This window comes from Labeo rohita, chromosome 7 (genome assembly GCF_022985175.1).
Source record: "Labeo rohita strain BAU-BD-2019 chromosome 7, IGBB_LRoh.1.0, whole genome shotgun sequence".
NCBI classification, from domain to species: domain Eukaryota; kingdom Metazoa; phylum Chordata; class Actinopteri; order Cypriniformes; family Cyprinidae; genus Labeo; species Labeo rohita.
Genome location: NC_066875.1, coordinates 40,882,463 through 40,898,471, shown reverse-complemented (window position 1 = coordinate 40,898,471; position 16,009 = coordinate 40,882,463). Strand labels below are relative to the sequence as shown.

Below are 16,009 nucleotides of genomic sequence, written 5' to 3'. Positions count from 1 at the left end.
GTGTTTATTGTTTGAATATCTTACAAAAATGACAACATTTTAAAGCTGTGACCTTGTTTCATACCAGAAATAACCTGCTTTGTCTTGTTTGTCAGTGTGTTGTCTGTTTCCTCTTTGTTTTGCAATGTATTTTTCACTGCGTGAGAACATGTGTAGTGTGAGAGTGGCATTGTTTTGTCGGACATAGCAACAGTAACTAAGGAGGGCAGGTTTTTGCGAAAGGTCAATTGACAAATCATATAAATTTCAACCCATTTTTGACCTCAACCTGGCAACCTACAACCCAGTTGCGCTGTTGATATCTGTGCAGGTAGTAGATGTGGAAAGTTGAATCAAGCATCACTGATAGAAATGGTAGGAGAAGACTAAGGTGGTGCTCCAGTAGAAAAAAATAAATATAATGTATATTTAACAACAGCTGGACAGGAGAATTTAATTTCACATCTCAGAGCCATATCGACAATGCCCATGCCAGTTGCAAAGTGCATCACACTTATTCAGACATGGTGGGAAAAGTGACATTACTCAGCAAATTAAATAAATAACATTTGTAATAATAATAAATGTAAATAAAAAGAAACAATAAGTCATGTTATTATCATAATAATATACAATAATAATATTCTTTTTATTTTGATTAGTACTTATGTATTTTGTATTTGTTAATGTGTAATAATACATTATATTATTACCCCTCCCCCCGGCCCTAAGAGGTCTCCAGATTTTGGTAACCAAATGTTGGCAGCTATGGTTCCTACACATTTGACTGATCTTGTTACTAATCCCCTCTTTTTAACTATATAATGGTTTCTGTCTTTTTGGATTCGGTGCAAATCATTAGATCACCTGGATCCCTAATTAATTGAGTCTGGGCTGGACAGAAAGCCAATTTCCTGTGTTGTGGCCTTGTTTTGAGATGGGGGGAGGAGGGGAACAAACGTAGTAGGTAGGATCAAGGCAGAAGATGAGGAGAAGAGAGTGACAGATCATGAGAGAGGAAGTAATGCTTCAGAGACCGTCTGTGACAGAATGGCTGATTGATTATTCTAATCCTTGTTTAATGTCCTCCTTAGTAAACTTCATTACTTACCACTGCCATGGCCTTGGGTCTACTTACAAACACACACATATGCTTAATGCTGCTTTTTCCTTATACCTGCTTTAGTGTCATCTATCTCACAAATGTTTTTTTTTTTTTTTTCCAAAAAGCGGAAGATATCACCAATGAATCTGATATTTTATGTTTTGACTACACTGAATACAAGAGTGAATTTTTTGCTAATTTCTTTAATTTGCAGTATACCTTTTCTTATCAGGAAAACCTGACCATTTTTACCCATATGTTCAACCATGGGAACTGAATTTCATTATATTCCCTGACCTTGATCATAAAACGATTCAAACATAAGCAATAATGAAAATTCAATGCACAAATCAATCTTTTCCTGTCTGTGCAGAAACATTGCACATCTTACTTCTATTATTCCATTATCCCACTGACCCACCCCAATAACACCATTTAACGGTGGTCAGAGTTGCATTAAATGAACACACTGTAGCGTGGAATTCTTTTACAACGTGTAATGACACGTCTTTCACTTAAACTTGCCACGTTCACTGCTGTATTATATTTAAAGGGTTTTTTAAATCATGCCATCGTGAAGATATATGTAATAATCTTAAATAAAATTAACTATATATATATATATATATATATATATATATATTTATATTTATATATATATATATATATATATATATATATATATATATATATATATATATATATATATATATATTTATATATATATATATATATTATTTTTTTATTTTTTTATTTTTTTTTACATTAATTCATAAAATTAATGTTTAAAATGGTCTTGAACCGATATTGACATTCAGTTTTAACTGTCCAAAACACCATGAAATTTTTATATTTTCCATGTTTGTTGTGTTTGCATTTATTTAGTATTATATATATATATATATATATATATATATATATAAGAAGTTTAAGAAGTAGTTAAACCAAAAATGAAAATGTGCTAGAATTTACCTTTAGGCCAGGTAAGACGTAAAATGATTTTTTTTTCTTAAATGAAACAGATTTGGAAAAAGATAGAATTACATCACTTGCTCACCAATGGATCCTCGTAAATGGGTGCCGTCAAAAGGAAAGTCCAAACAGCTGATAAAAACATCACAGCAATCCACAAGTAATCCACACAACTCATGTATGTAAGGAACAAATCCATCATTACGATGTTTTTTGCTTTCTTCAGTGAAAGTCATATTGTCTGAATCAGGAGAGAAATATGCACTGATCAAACACTGTTTATAAGCAAGAACAGTTTAAACCATGCAGTTCTAAACAAGCATGTCGTTGGATGTTGATGTAAGAGGACAAAGAGGATGGACATTTTTGGAATGATGGATTTATTACAAACGTGCAGCTTTTCACTTCACGGTGTTAACTGATGGACTTGAGTCGTGACTTTCATTCTGACGGCACCCATTCACTGCAAAGGATCATTGGTGAGCAAGTAATGTAATGCTATATTTCTCCAAATCTGTTCCTGTGAAGAAACAAACTCATCTGCATTTTGGATGACCTGAGGGTGGATACATTTTCAGCAAATTTTCATTCATGGGTGAACTGTTCCTTGAAGTTGAACCACTATAATACAAAAAGCTATTAACAGTATACGGCGAAGTTGACTGTAGTGTTTCTTAATTATAGAAAATGGAATGGGATGGCCATAATGTTTTTTATGAAACAAATATATATATTTTTGACCTCTACTGCTCCCGACTTTTTATCCAGCTAAATTTAAAAAAGTTTTTTGTGCGTATGTGTGTGTGTCCCTCTTTAGACTATTGACTGTGGCTCTGTGACTGTGTCTGAGCTGGAGTTCGCTGTAGACTTCAGTCTGAAGATAACGGCCAGCACCTTCTGTACAGTGAGTAGATCCAACTTCTAACACACACACACAAACACACATTAACCAACAAACTCACAAACAAACTTTATTACCTGTCTTACACACACTTCAATCTTCAGAGCTAATCAAGGTTGTCAGGTGTGAAGATTAATTAGAGGTGGGAAGATGGATTGGCCATTTGAGTGGCTGGGATGGGTCAGGGAGCTTAGACATCAGTCTGGTTTGATGGACAGACAGGTTTGCTTACAGGTGAAGGTAATGACGGGCAGTGAAAGGTTTACTTTAATTATTTCAAGGCCTAAATTCAACTGCATATCTCCAAGTGTAGAATCAAATAAGGTAAGAGGCTATTAAAGGAACATTTGATATAAAATCTCTAATTATTTACTCACCCTTGCGTCATTCTTTCTAGAGCTTTAAGGATTGCTCCACTTCCGAAAATAAAAATTTCCTGATAATTTACCCCCATGTCATCAAAGATGTTCATGTCTTTCTTTCAATAGTCACAAAGAAATTAAGTTTTTTTTTTTTTTTTTTGAGGAAAACATTCCAGGATTTTTCTCCATGTAGTGGACTTTAATGGTGCTCAACGGATTAAAGGTTAAAAATGCTGTTTCGGTGGAGCTTCAAAGGGCTCTACACAATCCCAACCCAGGAATAAGGGTTTTATTTAGCGAAACGATCGGTTATTTTTGGAATCGTTCGACATACCCTAAATACCCTAACTGTATTGAACAGGAGTGTACAGAGTACGCATGTGCATCGCAGAGCTAGACAAGACAAGCATTTGTGGTTAAAAAGTGTATAAATATTAATTTTTTTAAGAAAATGACTGATCTTTATTCTTCGGCTGGGATCGTTTGCCCTTTGAAGCTGCATTAAAACTGCATTTTAACCTTCAATCAGTTGAGCACCATTGAAGTCCACTATATTGAGAAAAATTCTGTTTTCCTTAAAAAATTCTAAGGAATGCTTTCCTTAAAAAAAACTAATTTCTTTGCAACTGGAGAAAGACAGACATGAATATCTTGGATGAGAGGGGGGTGAGTAAATTCTCAGGAAATTTTTACTCTGAAAGTGGAGTAACCTTTAAACAAAACCAAAAAAAAGGTAAATTTTGAAAAACAATTACACAGCATTTGTGCCTTTCAGGAACTTTTTATTGACATGTCTGAAGAAAAGAAAGAAAAAATAAATAAATAAATAAATAAATATATGTATTTATTTTATATATATATGGTAAATAAATATATATATATATATATATATATATATATATATATATATATATATATATATATATATATATATGTATATGTATTTATTTTATATATATAACTTTTATATCACTTTCATAAAAGTGCATATGTAACTTGTGTGCTAGGCTACCATTCAAAAGTTAGGAGTCAGTATTTTATTATTTTTTTAATAAATTGTGTTTGGAACTTTATATCAAAGAATATTAAAGGAGAAGTCCACTTTCAGAACAACAATTTACAAATAATTTGCTCACCCCCTTGTCATCCATGATGTTCATGTCTTTCTGTCTTCGGTCGTGAAGAAATTATGTTTTTTGAGGAAAACATTTCAGCATTTTTCCCCATATAATGGACTGATAAGACCCTTCTTCCTCGGCTGGGATCGTTTACAACCGCATTTGGGATTGTTTGAAGCCGCATTTAAACTGGCTTTTGGAAGTTTAAAATTGGGGCACCATAGCCGTCCATTATATGGGGAAAAATGCTGAAATGTTTTCCTCAAAAAATATAATTTCTTTACATCTGAAGAAAGAAAGACATGAACATTGTGGATGACAAGGGGGTGAGTAAATTATTTGTAAATTGTTGTTCTGGAAGTGGAGTTCTCCTTTAAAAAAGGATCAAAGAATCTTAAAGATAACTTGTGTGCTAGGCTGCCATTCAACAGTTAGGAGTCAGTATTTTTATTTATTTATTTTTTTTAATAAATTCTGTTCTTTTGAACTTTGAACTTTATAGTCATCAAAGAATCTTAAAAAAAGATGTACCAAATCAGTGTATTAGAGTATGTCTGAAGGACCATTTTCAAATAGAATATCAGTTATTTTAAATTGTAATATATTTGCAATATTAGTAATTTTACTGTAACTTTGATCAGATAGCCTTGGTGAGCATAAAAAAAAATCTTGCCAACACCTAACTTTTAACCAGTAGTATATACTGTATTCCAAGTCCTCTGAAACCAGCTTAGTGTCAGTAGTTCATCTGTTAATATACATTGTTTGTTTTATTGGATCTTGAACAGCCTATTTTGTAAGAGGCAAAGCAGTGTAAACATTCTTGAGCGTTTCTTATTTCTGCTTTACTGAAAAAAAACATCTTACAGGGATAGAGCAACACGAGGGTGAGTAAATTCATTTCTGCTTGAACAATTCCTTTCAAGACAGTATGTTCCTTTTGTTCTAGCTAGATTGTTTGCTAGGTCACCATTCGTGTCTGGTGTATTTTCTGGCAACAGAGAGTTATGTATGTGTGTATTTGTCAGCAAAAGAGTGAGACTTGTTGACAGACGGACCAAAAAAAAAAAGCAACAGAAATTTCAAGTATAATTTTTCTTTTGTCTCCCAGTTTTGTCCCAGTATTATTGTTCCTGCTGCTTTGTTATAGCTTTTATGGATTAATCAATACTATATTATTATCTCCCTTCCCCTCTCTGAGTTACTCTGGATTTAATGGAGTTTGTAAACATCATCTCGTTTTTCTGCCGCTCTCCAGTAATGGAAAAGCACATCCCGATTTCCTCCCCATTTAAAAACTTCTATTTTTAGATAGAAGGCAGGTACAAGCAATTTGCTGTTTTTTAAATATCCTTGAATTCAATGAGGAAAATTCCGTTTATAGTCATAGATGGGATTCAGCACCCTATTTTGCACTGCTTTGTCATGTAATTACGGAGGCGCCCCAAAAACGGAGGGAAAATGCTGTCGTCCTTATGATTGAGTGCATGGACTTATTCTCCTGCCGACAGTCCATTCATCACATCAGGCTGCCTAACCTTGCATTAAATGAACAGCGCTACCCTGCGCTCTCGTGCTCGGCTGGCGGAAGACAAATAACGCTCGCTCTTACAGTTGCACTGGTCCTCGGCACACGTTGTCCACAGGGACGACAGTTTCTCTTTACTCTCTCTCTCAGTATCTCTACTGCCTTCTTTCACCTCCCTCCAGAAAAAAATGTGTCACTCCTAAATGTGCCAGATTTGTTTTGATAAATTCAATTTGTATCGTTAAACTCTGTTCAGACAAAGTAATTTGAGGTTGTGGGGTAAGCTGTGCCACTTGTTTACTTTATTTCCCTTCTTGAAATTAAAAAATAAAATTGAATAAAGCTAACTGAAATTATATTTCAAATTAAGGATCTGTTTCAGAATACACGGTATTTCATGTGCGGATGGATACGTTTGATTTGAGAGTTAAATTTAAAATGTGTATTTTATTATGCACATTATATTAAGTAGCTGTTTATGATAGGATCTTTCAAAATATGGTCATGTGACAAAACTTATGAACAAATGACAAAAGTTTGCATATTCCAATTCCTCTGAAACCATGCAATAGCTTTTTGTCAGTAGTCACTGAAATTCATCTTCATTGTAGTGTACAGTCAATTCAAACTGGTGCGATGCAGTGCAATTTATGACACATGCAAGAACCAATGCCTTTAAAAGAGCCATTTGCGCTATTTCTATGGTGTTTTTTTTGGTTTTGTTAGATCTTGAACAGCCTATGTTGTTGAAAGCAGAGCTGAATGAACATTCTTGAGAGTTTTTTTCTATTGTGCTTTATTGAAAAATAACATCATGCAGATTTAGAACAACATGCGAGTGAGTAAATTAAGATCTTAATTTAAGTTCTTTTCAAGGCAATATGTTTGCCAGAAAAAAACAGTGAACGTTGAGGACCTAGAGCTTGTATATTAGGTACTGTATAAAATGTTCATGGCACGTCTCATGCACTGCAGTTGAAGCGCATCTGAAGATGGTTGTGCGTAATGTTTGCGTCAGTGGTGATTGGCCTTAAGAACACATGTTACATCAAGCTGTGACAAGAACAATACTGGTAATGATCATACAGTATGTGGGGAAAAAATGAGGGATAATGCTTGTTTTTTCATGAGACAATGCAACGGGTAGAAGTTAGACAGGACTATAGGTACCAGTAGTAATTAGCAAGTCCTAAGTTCTTCCAAAAATGTGCTTAACTTATAATTAGAAGTTATGTTAGAATGTTTAAGTGGTGCAAATTTACAGTGTTACAAAATATTTACAATTCAAATTAATGCTGTTTTGATGCACTTTCGATTTAAGAATCTAGCAAAAGAGCATCATGGTTTCCATAAAAATATAAGCAGCACAACTGATTGTAACATTGATAATAAGAAATGTTTCTTGAAAAGCAAATCAGCGTATTAGAATGATTTCTGAAGGATCATGTGACACTGAAGACTGGAGTAATGCTGAAAATTCAGCTTTGCATCACAGGAATAAATTGCATTTTAAAATGCTTTAGAGTATAAAACAGTTATTTTAAATTGCAATACTATTTCACACTATTACTGATTTTGCAGCCTTGGTGAGCAAAAGAAACTTTAAAACGTTTACAAATCTTACGGACCCCAAACTTTTAAAAGTGCAGGGGGTTGTGCAATAAAACATTAGTTATTAACAACATCACTGTATCCCTAATCACTCATCGCTTCCAATATCCATCTGTTACGATTTATTGTGCACATCGTGCATATTATTTTTGTTAAAAAGTGCAGTGATATCCTGAAATGCACTCATCCTGCATTTCTGATTCAGAGACTGACTCGACATTTCCAGTGAATGATTTTATACAAATTACACTTTCTTTGTACATACAGGTTACTCTTTCTTAGTTCCTGACCTCCAGTAGTTGTTGTATAGTAATTGTAAATTGGCAAATGCTTTTATTTACAGTGACTTGCCTAATTAAGTTCTCAAGCCTATTTTTTACTTTCTTATAATAAAAAGTGCCCCAAAGTAATCAAAAAGACAACTGTATATGCATGACAGTTTATCAGCAGGGAAGGGGAGTTTCAGTACCAACAATTCTGCAATTCTTACTCTATTTTTGTTTGCTGCCGCTCTGGTGGGCACATTAAGACTTTTATTGGCATGATAAGACCTACTTGTTTTAACAGAGGAGGATAGTGTAAAATATCATTGAGAGAAATGTGCAAGAAACAAAGATTTTGGGAGAAAGATGCTGATACCTTTTGGAGATTTTTTTTTTTTTTTTTTTTTTTTTTTTTCTTTTCACAATGGCTGTAGAAGGTTTAACCATATAATTGCCAAACCAAATGACATTTGGGATGTATCATACACAAATACTCAAATGTTCACGATGCACACAATTGTTTTGCATTGTGATGTGCTCATAAATTATTCTGTTGCATGAATGATTGTTTTACTGCGTAAGGGAGACTAATAATAACTCTCATTTGAGACTCTTTTAGGGGACATCGGAAGTTGTATGATTCTTTAGGGTCTTAATGAAAAGTCTATCACATACTTTGGTTAGAATTTCTCAATGGTAGTGTAAAACAACACCCTTTTTACCTTGTCAAAAACAGCTCTGAGACTGTTAACTTTAGCCGCATTTGTTGTGGAACTTGCTAACTAGCACATTATTAGGAAAGGTGATTTGCAAAGATTCATAAAAAATATATACTCACTTCTTTTGAAGGTGAAGCTGGATCACGAATGATTTGCGTGAACACAGATGCATTTAGGTAGATCGGGGGGTGCATTCCCTTCACAAACAAAAGTAATCCACTGCATCTTCAGTGGCTCAGATGTTAGGAATAAATGACAACTGCTATGATCATTATTACAACAAATTGCTTGGGAGCCATTCTTGTTTACTTATGCTCCAGCGTCGAAACAGTGGCAGTTGGACTGCTCCCAGCTCACTTAGGGCGGGTCTAAGGTAAAACGCTAGTGTGTCACACAGCCAAGAAGCTAAGAATGGCTTGATCTGAGAAAGTGGTTATGTTTTATGGGGATTTACAAAAAAAATTCTGGGAGGATTTTTACCCCATTATGGGGTGGTTGTGTACGACACTGCCAAGACACAATTCAGGTCAAACAACATGTAAAAGTAAATTTTGCATCCGATGACCCCTTTAATAACAATAGTTCCAGTAGAGTGTCAAACTAGAGCCAGGATGCCAGTTTTTTTTTACCAGGCTAGACGCTAGAGGAAGGTATTGCATGCGTGGCTCTATGATTTCCACGATGCGGAGAATGTGGATGGAATCGCAGAATCCAGTAAAAAAAAAAAAAAAAGAAATTTAGAGTAACGCGGAATGTCATGGAATTTGAATGTTTAATCAAAGTTTGGATGAATTAATCAAAAGTAACGTTACGTCATTACACTTAAGTCAAATCGCGATATGGACTAGTATTTGTAAATATTAAGAAAAAAGACTAAATATTAATCCTGTATGTTCTGCGTGTCTGTCTGTTAATGAATGGGGCAGATGAAGTGCACGTGACGCTCGCGGTGATTTCAGCGTCTGTCTCTCACTAAATAAGGATGTAAATACATGACTAGCATCTCAGAACTTATTGTATACTTATTGAGCATTCTATCGTTCCATTTCAGTAAAACTATCGTCATATGCACACAGAACTGTAAAGGTATTCACGGCAACCCGTCAAAATAAAAGTTCGGTTTAACTCGAATAAATTGTAGCAGAGATACATTACTATTGTTCAGCAGAATGTACATAATACTACTACATTAATGAATAATCATACAATATTTCGTCAACGTTTTAATTGTAATAGTAAATAAAATTTGTTTAATTTTCATTAATGAAAAGATAAATTAATGTTTTATGCCTTCATATGATAAGCATGAAAAAACTTTTCATAATGCTATTGTAAGAATTAATTAAACTTTAGCTTAAAAATTAAACTTAAAAATTGAAAATTAGACATGCTAAAACACAGAATCTGGTAACAATAAAACATAAGGTGGGAAAAAATAAAACATTTTTTGTTTAATTTTTAATAAATTGATGATAAATTGTTAAGTTTCATGATTGTATTTAATTAGACATGCTTTTTGATTAATGCAATTTAATTTGATCATTAAGAAGGAAAAAACAGAATCCAGAGAAATTAAAACGGGGGGAAGAAAAATGGTATTTGGGAAAAAAATAAAAAAATATTGTACGCGTATTTGTAAAAAAAAAACTGAAATAGTGAATTTATGAAGTATATTTAGTCTAATTAGAGCGCATAAAAATGACTGATGTTTTTGTTTTAATATATTAGGCTTCTGAAACCAAAAATCGTTCTTATTTTCAAGACAAAAGTGTTGCAATCATCTCCTAGAAGCGAAGCAAGAAAGGCTGTATTTGTTCTGTTTGACTAATGATAGGCTACCGCTTTTTTGTACAGCATTTCTGCCTCACTCTCTGCTCCAGCTCGCTTTATGTAGGTGACTGTGAGTGTTCCTGCAGTAATGTCCTTCCCCTCTAATTAAACCCTGTATATTTGTTTCCAGTGCGGCGGAACGTCAAACTCCGAGGGAAAGGCAGAATAACGGGAACGGGAATTTCGTTGGCACTAGTGTGTGTTGTGCACAGAATAAGGGGAGACGCCGGGTGGAGAAGAAGGAGGGGGGGTATAGAGCTCGAGGTGGTCGAGTGTGACGCCTCGCACGCGTGAATAAACCCCATCAAAAGCGCATTAGCTCTCCCTCCTCCGCAGCTCGCCGCATAATTGTATCTGGCTGCACCACGCTCTGCTCCGACATGATAGCGCTGGAAAGGGCTTGATGATGAATTGCTCCCCGTTGGTGTTAGCGATGATGATAATTATTAATTTTCCCCCGACCTGTTCTCCAGGTAGGCTCTCTGAGCGGCGCCGCGCGCCGCCTCCTGGGCCGGGAAACAGCTCGCGCGCATCACTTATCTCCGACATTCCCCGGGTGTGAAGGCTGAACACTTTGATGAGAATAAAAAGCCTCCGCTTCCACCATTTGTCCCCCTTTCCCCGCGCAACTCGGGCTTTTGTGTCTGCTCTTTCACTCCGCCCCGGTGCGTTAACGGGGGTGTTTTATTTTGTTTTATTTCTGGCAGGGAGTTACTTGGCTCTGACCCCCGGGTTTTCAGTGCGCGTCCTGCTTTGTCGGGTCCCGGTTTCTGTTGACATTTCTGGGCAATTTACGCTGACAAAAAGATGAACCCGTTTAAAGGAAAGCGCTTTGGAGATGCAGAAATGTTTGTTTGAAATAAGTGACTCACAGGTTTATGGAAAATAAGACAAAACGTAAGCGCTATGTGCTGTTTTATAACAATTACAATTAATTATAGAATATTTAAGGAAGATTATTAGATTAAAATTATATTAAAATATATATTGGTTATAATAAAATGACCATATATGTGACCCTGGACCACAAAACCCATCATAAAGGTCTTTTTTTTTATTGAGATTTATGCATCATCTGAGCTGAATAAATAAGCTTTCCATTGATGTATGGTTTGTTAGGATTGGACAGTATTTGGCAGAGATACGACTATTTGAAAATCTTAAATCTGAGGGTGCAAAAAAAAAAAATTATATTGAGAAAATCGCCTTTAAAGTTGTCAGAATGAAGTTCTTAGCAATGCATATTACTAATCAAAACTTAAGTTTTGATATATTTTCTGTAGGAAATGTGCCATGTATCTTCATGGAACATTACCTTTAATTAATATCCTAATGATTTTTGGCATTAAAGAAAAAATAATAATTTTGACCCATACAATGTATACCCATGCTACTTAAGATGGTTTTTGTGGTCCAGGGTCACATATTATATAATTGATTGTAATCCTTGTAAATATGTTTATGTACAGTAAATTAAAAAAAAGAAATACTGTATATAAATTGTATGCATAAAAATTAAATTTACTATACATAATGTAGAAAAATAAACAATTAAATGTTAGCTTCCACTATTTTGCATTTCTGTTTTTAAATACTGCCTAAAATAAGCCCATATGATTCACGCAGAACAAAAGTTGTTTGTGAATGTGCTGCTAAACCCTTGATTATGTTGGTTCGGCTTTGTCCTCTTAAAGCTATTTTAACAGGAGAAGAGGAGGATTAATAGTTGGGTGTTCTGCTCCGGTTCGTAGGGGAGGGAGAGAGAGACACAGGCATTAAGCCAGAGCTGTATTTCTCCCCACAAGGTCCCTGGGATACTTCAAGCAGAATGGCTCACATTATCACTGCAGTGTCCCCTGGGAGTTCACAGGGTGACTGCGCTCTGTTTTCTGTGTGTGTGCGTGTGTCCATCTGTGAGAAGGTGTGCGTGCCGTGACACAGCTCAGCCTTTCATTCAGGGAAATCCTCCTTAATTTTCACGTTTCATGACTACAGAAATACTTTAGAAATATAAATGAGTTATCTCATGTTTTGCTAATTGCGAACAGTTGCTTATGGGAAATATTGTACTTGGAAACAATGCGAGTCATCAAAAGAGAAAGTTATGAAATGTTTGTCCCCAATCAATCATATTTATGAGCTGTTGTCATCAGCGACAACAAAGTTCATCTCTGGCGTGCCAAATGACTCGCAAATCCACTCTTGCTAACGAATTCAATAAGCAATTAGCCCTGATTTGGTAATTATTGCTCCACATAATGTCTGATAACGTTCATTACAGTCCATAATTACACTGGCCTGACTCTTTTTTTTTTTTTTTTTTTTTTTTTTTTTTTTTTTTTTTTTTTTTTCTGTCACACGTTCAGTGACGTCTCTTGATCTCAACTGTCATTTCTGATAAAAAAAAAAATGATTAGCTTGGATTTAAGAAATTGTGTTAGATTCAAAAACTGTTTATCTGTCTTAAATTTACCAAAGCAGCCTGGGACAGAAAGTCAAAAATTGGGACAAAAATTATTTAACTTATTGATGCAACTTTAAAATAATGTAAGATTTTTAGTAAGTTTTGAACAAATGGCTATTTTATTATTTTATTTTATTACTTTTACCTTTTTATTTTATGTAACAAGTAATGTGTCTTGAGCTGTAACTGTCATATTCTGTAAACAGTGACTTCCTTGGCTTTGAGAATTGTGATAGACTTTAATAATATAATGCTGATTCAAAGACTGTACATCTGTCTGCACGTTTAGGATTTACTAAAACAACCTGGGACATAAACTTCATTTATAATATAACATAATGAAACTACTTTAGGGCTTTTTTTATGCCTTTATTCAGACAGAATAGTGAAGAACAGACAGGAAAGCATTGGGTGGAGAGAGGGGAGTGGGATCGGCAAAGGACCACAAGACGGGGTTCGAACTCAGGTCGCTGCAAGACCCACAAGGCTCTCAGTGTCGACATGAAACAGCTTTAAAATAATGAAAGATATCATAAGTTATTTTAAGGTTTTTTGTAACTTTGTAAGTTGTGGGAAGATTTATTTTATTTTATTTTATTTTATTTTATTTTATTTTATGCACAAGAATGCTTTATAAACAATACTACATTTCAAAAGAGTTAAATCTGAAAATGCTTCCTGTGGTTAGTTAAAGAAAGGAGAAACTCCAGTAAGCAACTTATTTAAAATTTAGTCGCCTTTACATTTTCTTCCCACTCTTATTTAAACATCTTTTCGAGTGTCCCTTTTCCTTCTGTTGTTACCTTGTTTACTTCTCTCTTTATGCCCTATTTTCCTTGTTTTTTAAAGACTGTTTATCTGTCTACAAGTTGAAAATGTACTAAAGCAGCCCAGGACAAAAATAATAAGGTAACACTTTACAGTAAGGTTCATTAGTTAACATTAGTTAACTACATTAGTTAACATAGACTAAGAATGAACAATACTTCTGCAGCATTTATTAATCATAGTTCATGTCATTTACTAATGCATTATTAAAATCAAAAGTTGTGTTTGTTAGTTAATGTACCGTGAATTAACATGAACAAACAATGAACGACTTTATTTTTATTAACTGACCTTAACAAAGATTAATAAATAGTGTAATAAATGTATTTTTCATTGTTCCTTCATGTTAGTTAATACATTAATGAATGTTAACAAATGACACCTTATTGTAAAGTGTTACCAATAATAATAATAATTTATAACTGGAATTAAATTAATGAAGCAACTTTAAAATGTGTTATTTTAATGTATTTTGTACAATTGTATGTTGTGCACAGGTTTATAAATGGCTTTATTTTATTTATTTTTTTTATTTCATTTTTAATTTATTTCATACACAAAGATGCTTTATAAACAAAATATATTTTGAAAAGAGTGAAAGCTGATAATACTCCCAATTTGGTTAAAGAAAAGAGAAACTCCAATAAACGTCTTACTTAAAATGTAGTCACCCCTACTGTTTTTTTCTGCCCCGTCTTATTTAAACATCTTTTTGAGTGTCCCTTTTCCTTCTGTTGGTAACTTGCTTCTCTTTTTATGCCCTGTTTTCTATCTAAAAGTTGAAAATTTACTAAGGCAGACCAGGAAAAAAAAATTATAAATGTAATTAGATTAATGAAGCTACTTCAAAATGATGTGTTATTTTAAGGTATTTTTTTACAGTTGTAAGTTGTGCACAGGTTTTTAAATGGTTATGCTTTATTTTATTCTTAATTTTCTTTCTTTATTTCCTTTTTTAATTTTTTATTTCACACAAGGATGCTTTATAAACAATATATATATATTTCAAAAAGAGTGAAAGCTAACAATACTCACAGTTTGGTTAAAGAGAACAATAAATTCCAATAAACATCTTACTTAAAATGTGGTCACCCCTACTTTTTCTTCCCACTCTTTTTTAGCAATTTTGAGGTGTCTTTTTTCTATTGTTGTCTTGCTTACCTCTCTCTTTATGCCCCTTTTTCTCTTTATCAGTGTATTCACTCTCTCTCTTTCTCTGCTCATTGATTGCGCTCTTTGTGTGAGCGAGCAGGCCCTCGTGTTGTCAGCTGCGTCAGGATTAAAAGCTATTAGTTCTGCATCATTGCCACTACAAGTATGCTCCTGAGATTGATAGAGTTGCTCCACTGTCATTGGGGGCAGGTTGGGACAAAAAAGGGTAGTTTTCATTTTCATAATATTAGGTATTTTACACAGTGTGTGTGTGTGTGTGTGTGTGTGTGTGTGTAACAAACAAAAAAGCATTGTTTTTCATGACCAGTCTTTATTAAATAAAACAATTATCTTTCTATATTGAGCATTACCACAACGCTGTGCTTTTTTTAAAAATCACTTGTCAACGTGTCTCCTTTTACCCTGTTTTGCTAATTACTTCCTGCTGTCCCGAACACGTGTGAGCGTTTACGAAAATGTCATGTTCTAACCTCTCTCTCATATTTCATTCCAGGCTATCGTGGGCTATTTTGACATTTTCTTCGACAAGAGCTGCGGAAACAAGGTAAGCAATAGTGCTGTGCTGTTTAACAGCGAGCAATTGCGGTCACGCCTTGCCGTCTTTTAGGCCCGAGGCAATCGCAATGCAATCGCCAGCCTCTCATACCTAAATGCTGAAATAAGCATTTGCCTTCCTCCAGTGGCCAACTGGAACAGGCAATGAAATAAGCTAAACCCATCAGCCACTGGGAGAGCGATCGTGCACTGGGTTCTGATAATGGGAGTTTAAGCAGGAGGATGTGAAGGGTCTCGTGTCTTTTGTGTCGTTTTCGATGTTTGAACACATTGTTTTAACTGCAGCATCTAAGTTTGTGTTAATGATCTGGTGGATAACCAGAGCAATTATGCTTGTTTTGGCCTGATTTGGTTTAAAGGAGCATTTGGTGTGTTTTCTGACCTGGGAAATTTAGTTTTATGAATTTTGGCCCATTTTTTGTCTCTGTTGTCTTCATTCCAGTTTACCATTAGCGGTAATCGCAAATCATTTTCATATCGTCGATAAGGTCGCAGTGTGTTTTTCCACTTCTTTCTAGCTTCCCTAAATTCAGTCTCTATCCTTACCTTGTAATGAATGAAATAATGTGCACTTTTTTTTTCATTGAACTTCATACTGTCA

The 16,009-nt window shown here is 34.5% G+C and overlaps 1 protein-coding gene across 2 annotated transcripts in view; it reads left to right on the top strand.

Moving 5' to 3' along the window:
* prmt3 (protein arginine methyltransferase 3) overlaps positions 1-16,009 on the top strand; it is a 70,673-nt gene that overhangs the window by 43,992 nt on the left and 10,672 nt on the right. For both annotated transcript variants that reach the window (XM_051114988.1, XM_051114989.1), the window contains exons 13-14: positions 2,874-2,960; positions 15,347-15,397. In XM_051114988.1, coding sequence (XP_050970945.1) covers positions 2,874-2,960; positions 15,347-15,397 — 138 coding nt within the window. The remainder of the gene's footprint in view (positions 1-2,873; positions 2,961-15,346; positions 15,398-16,009) is intronic.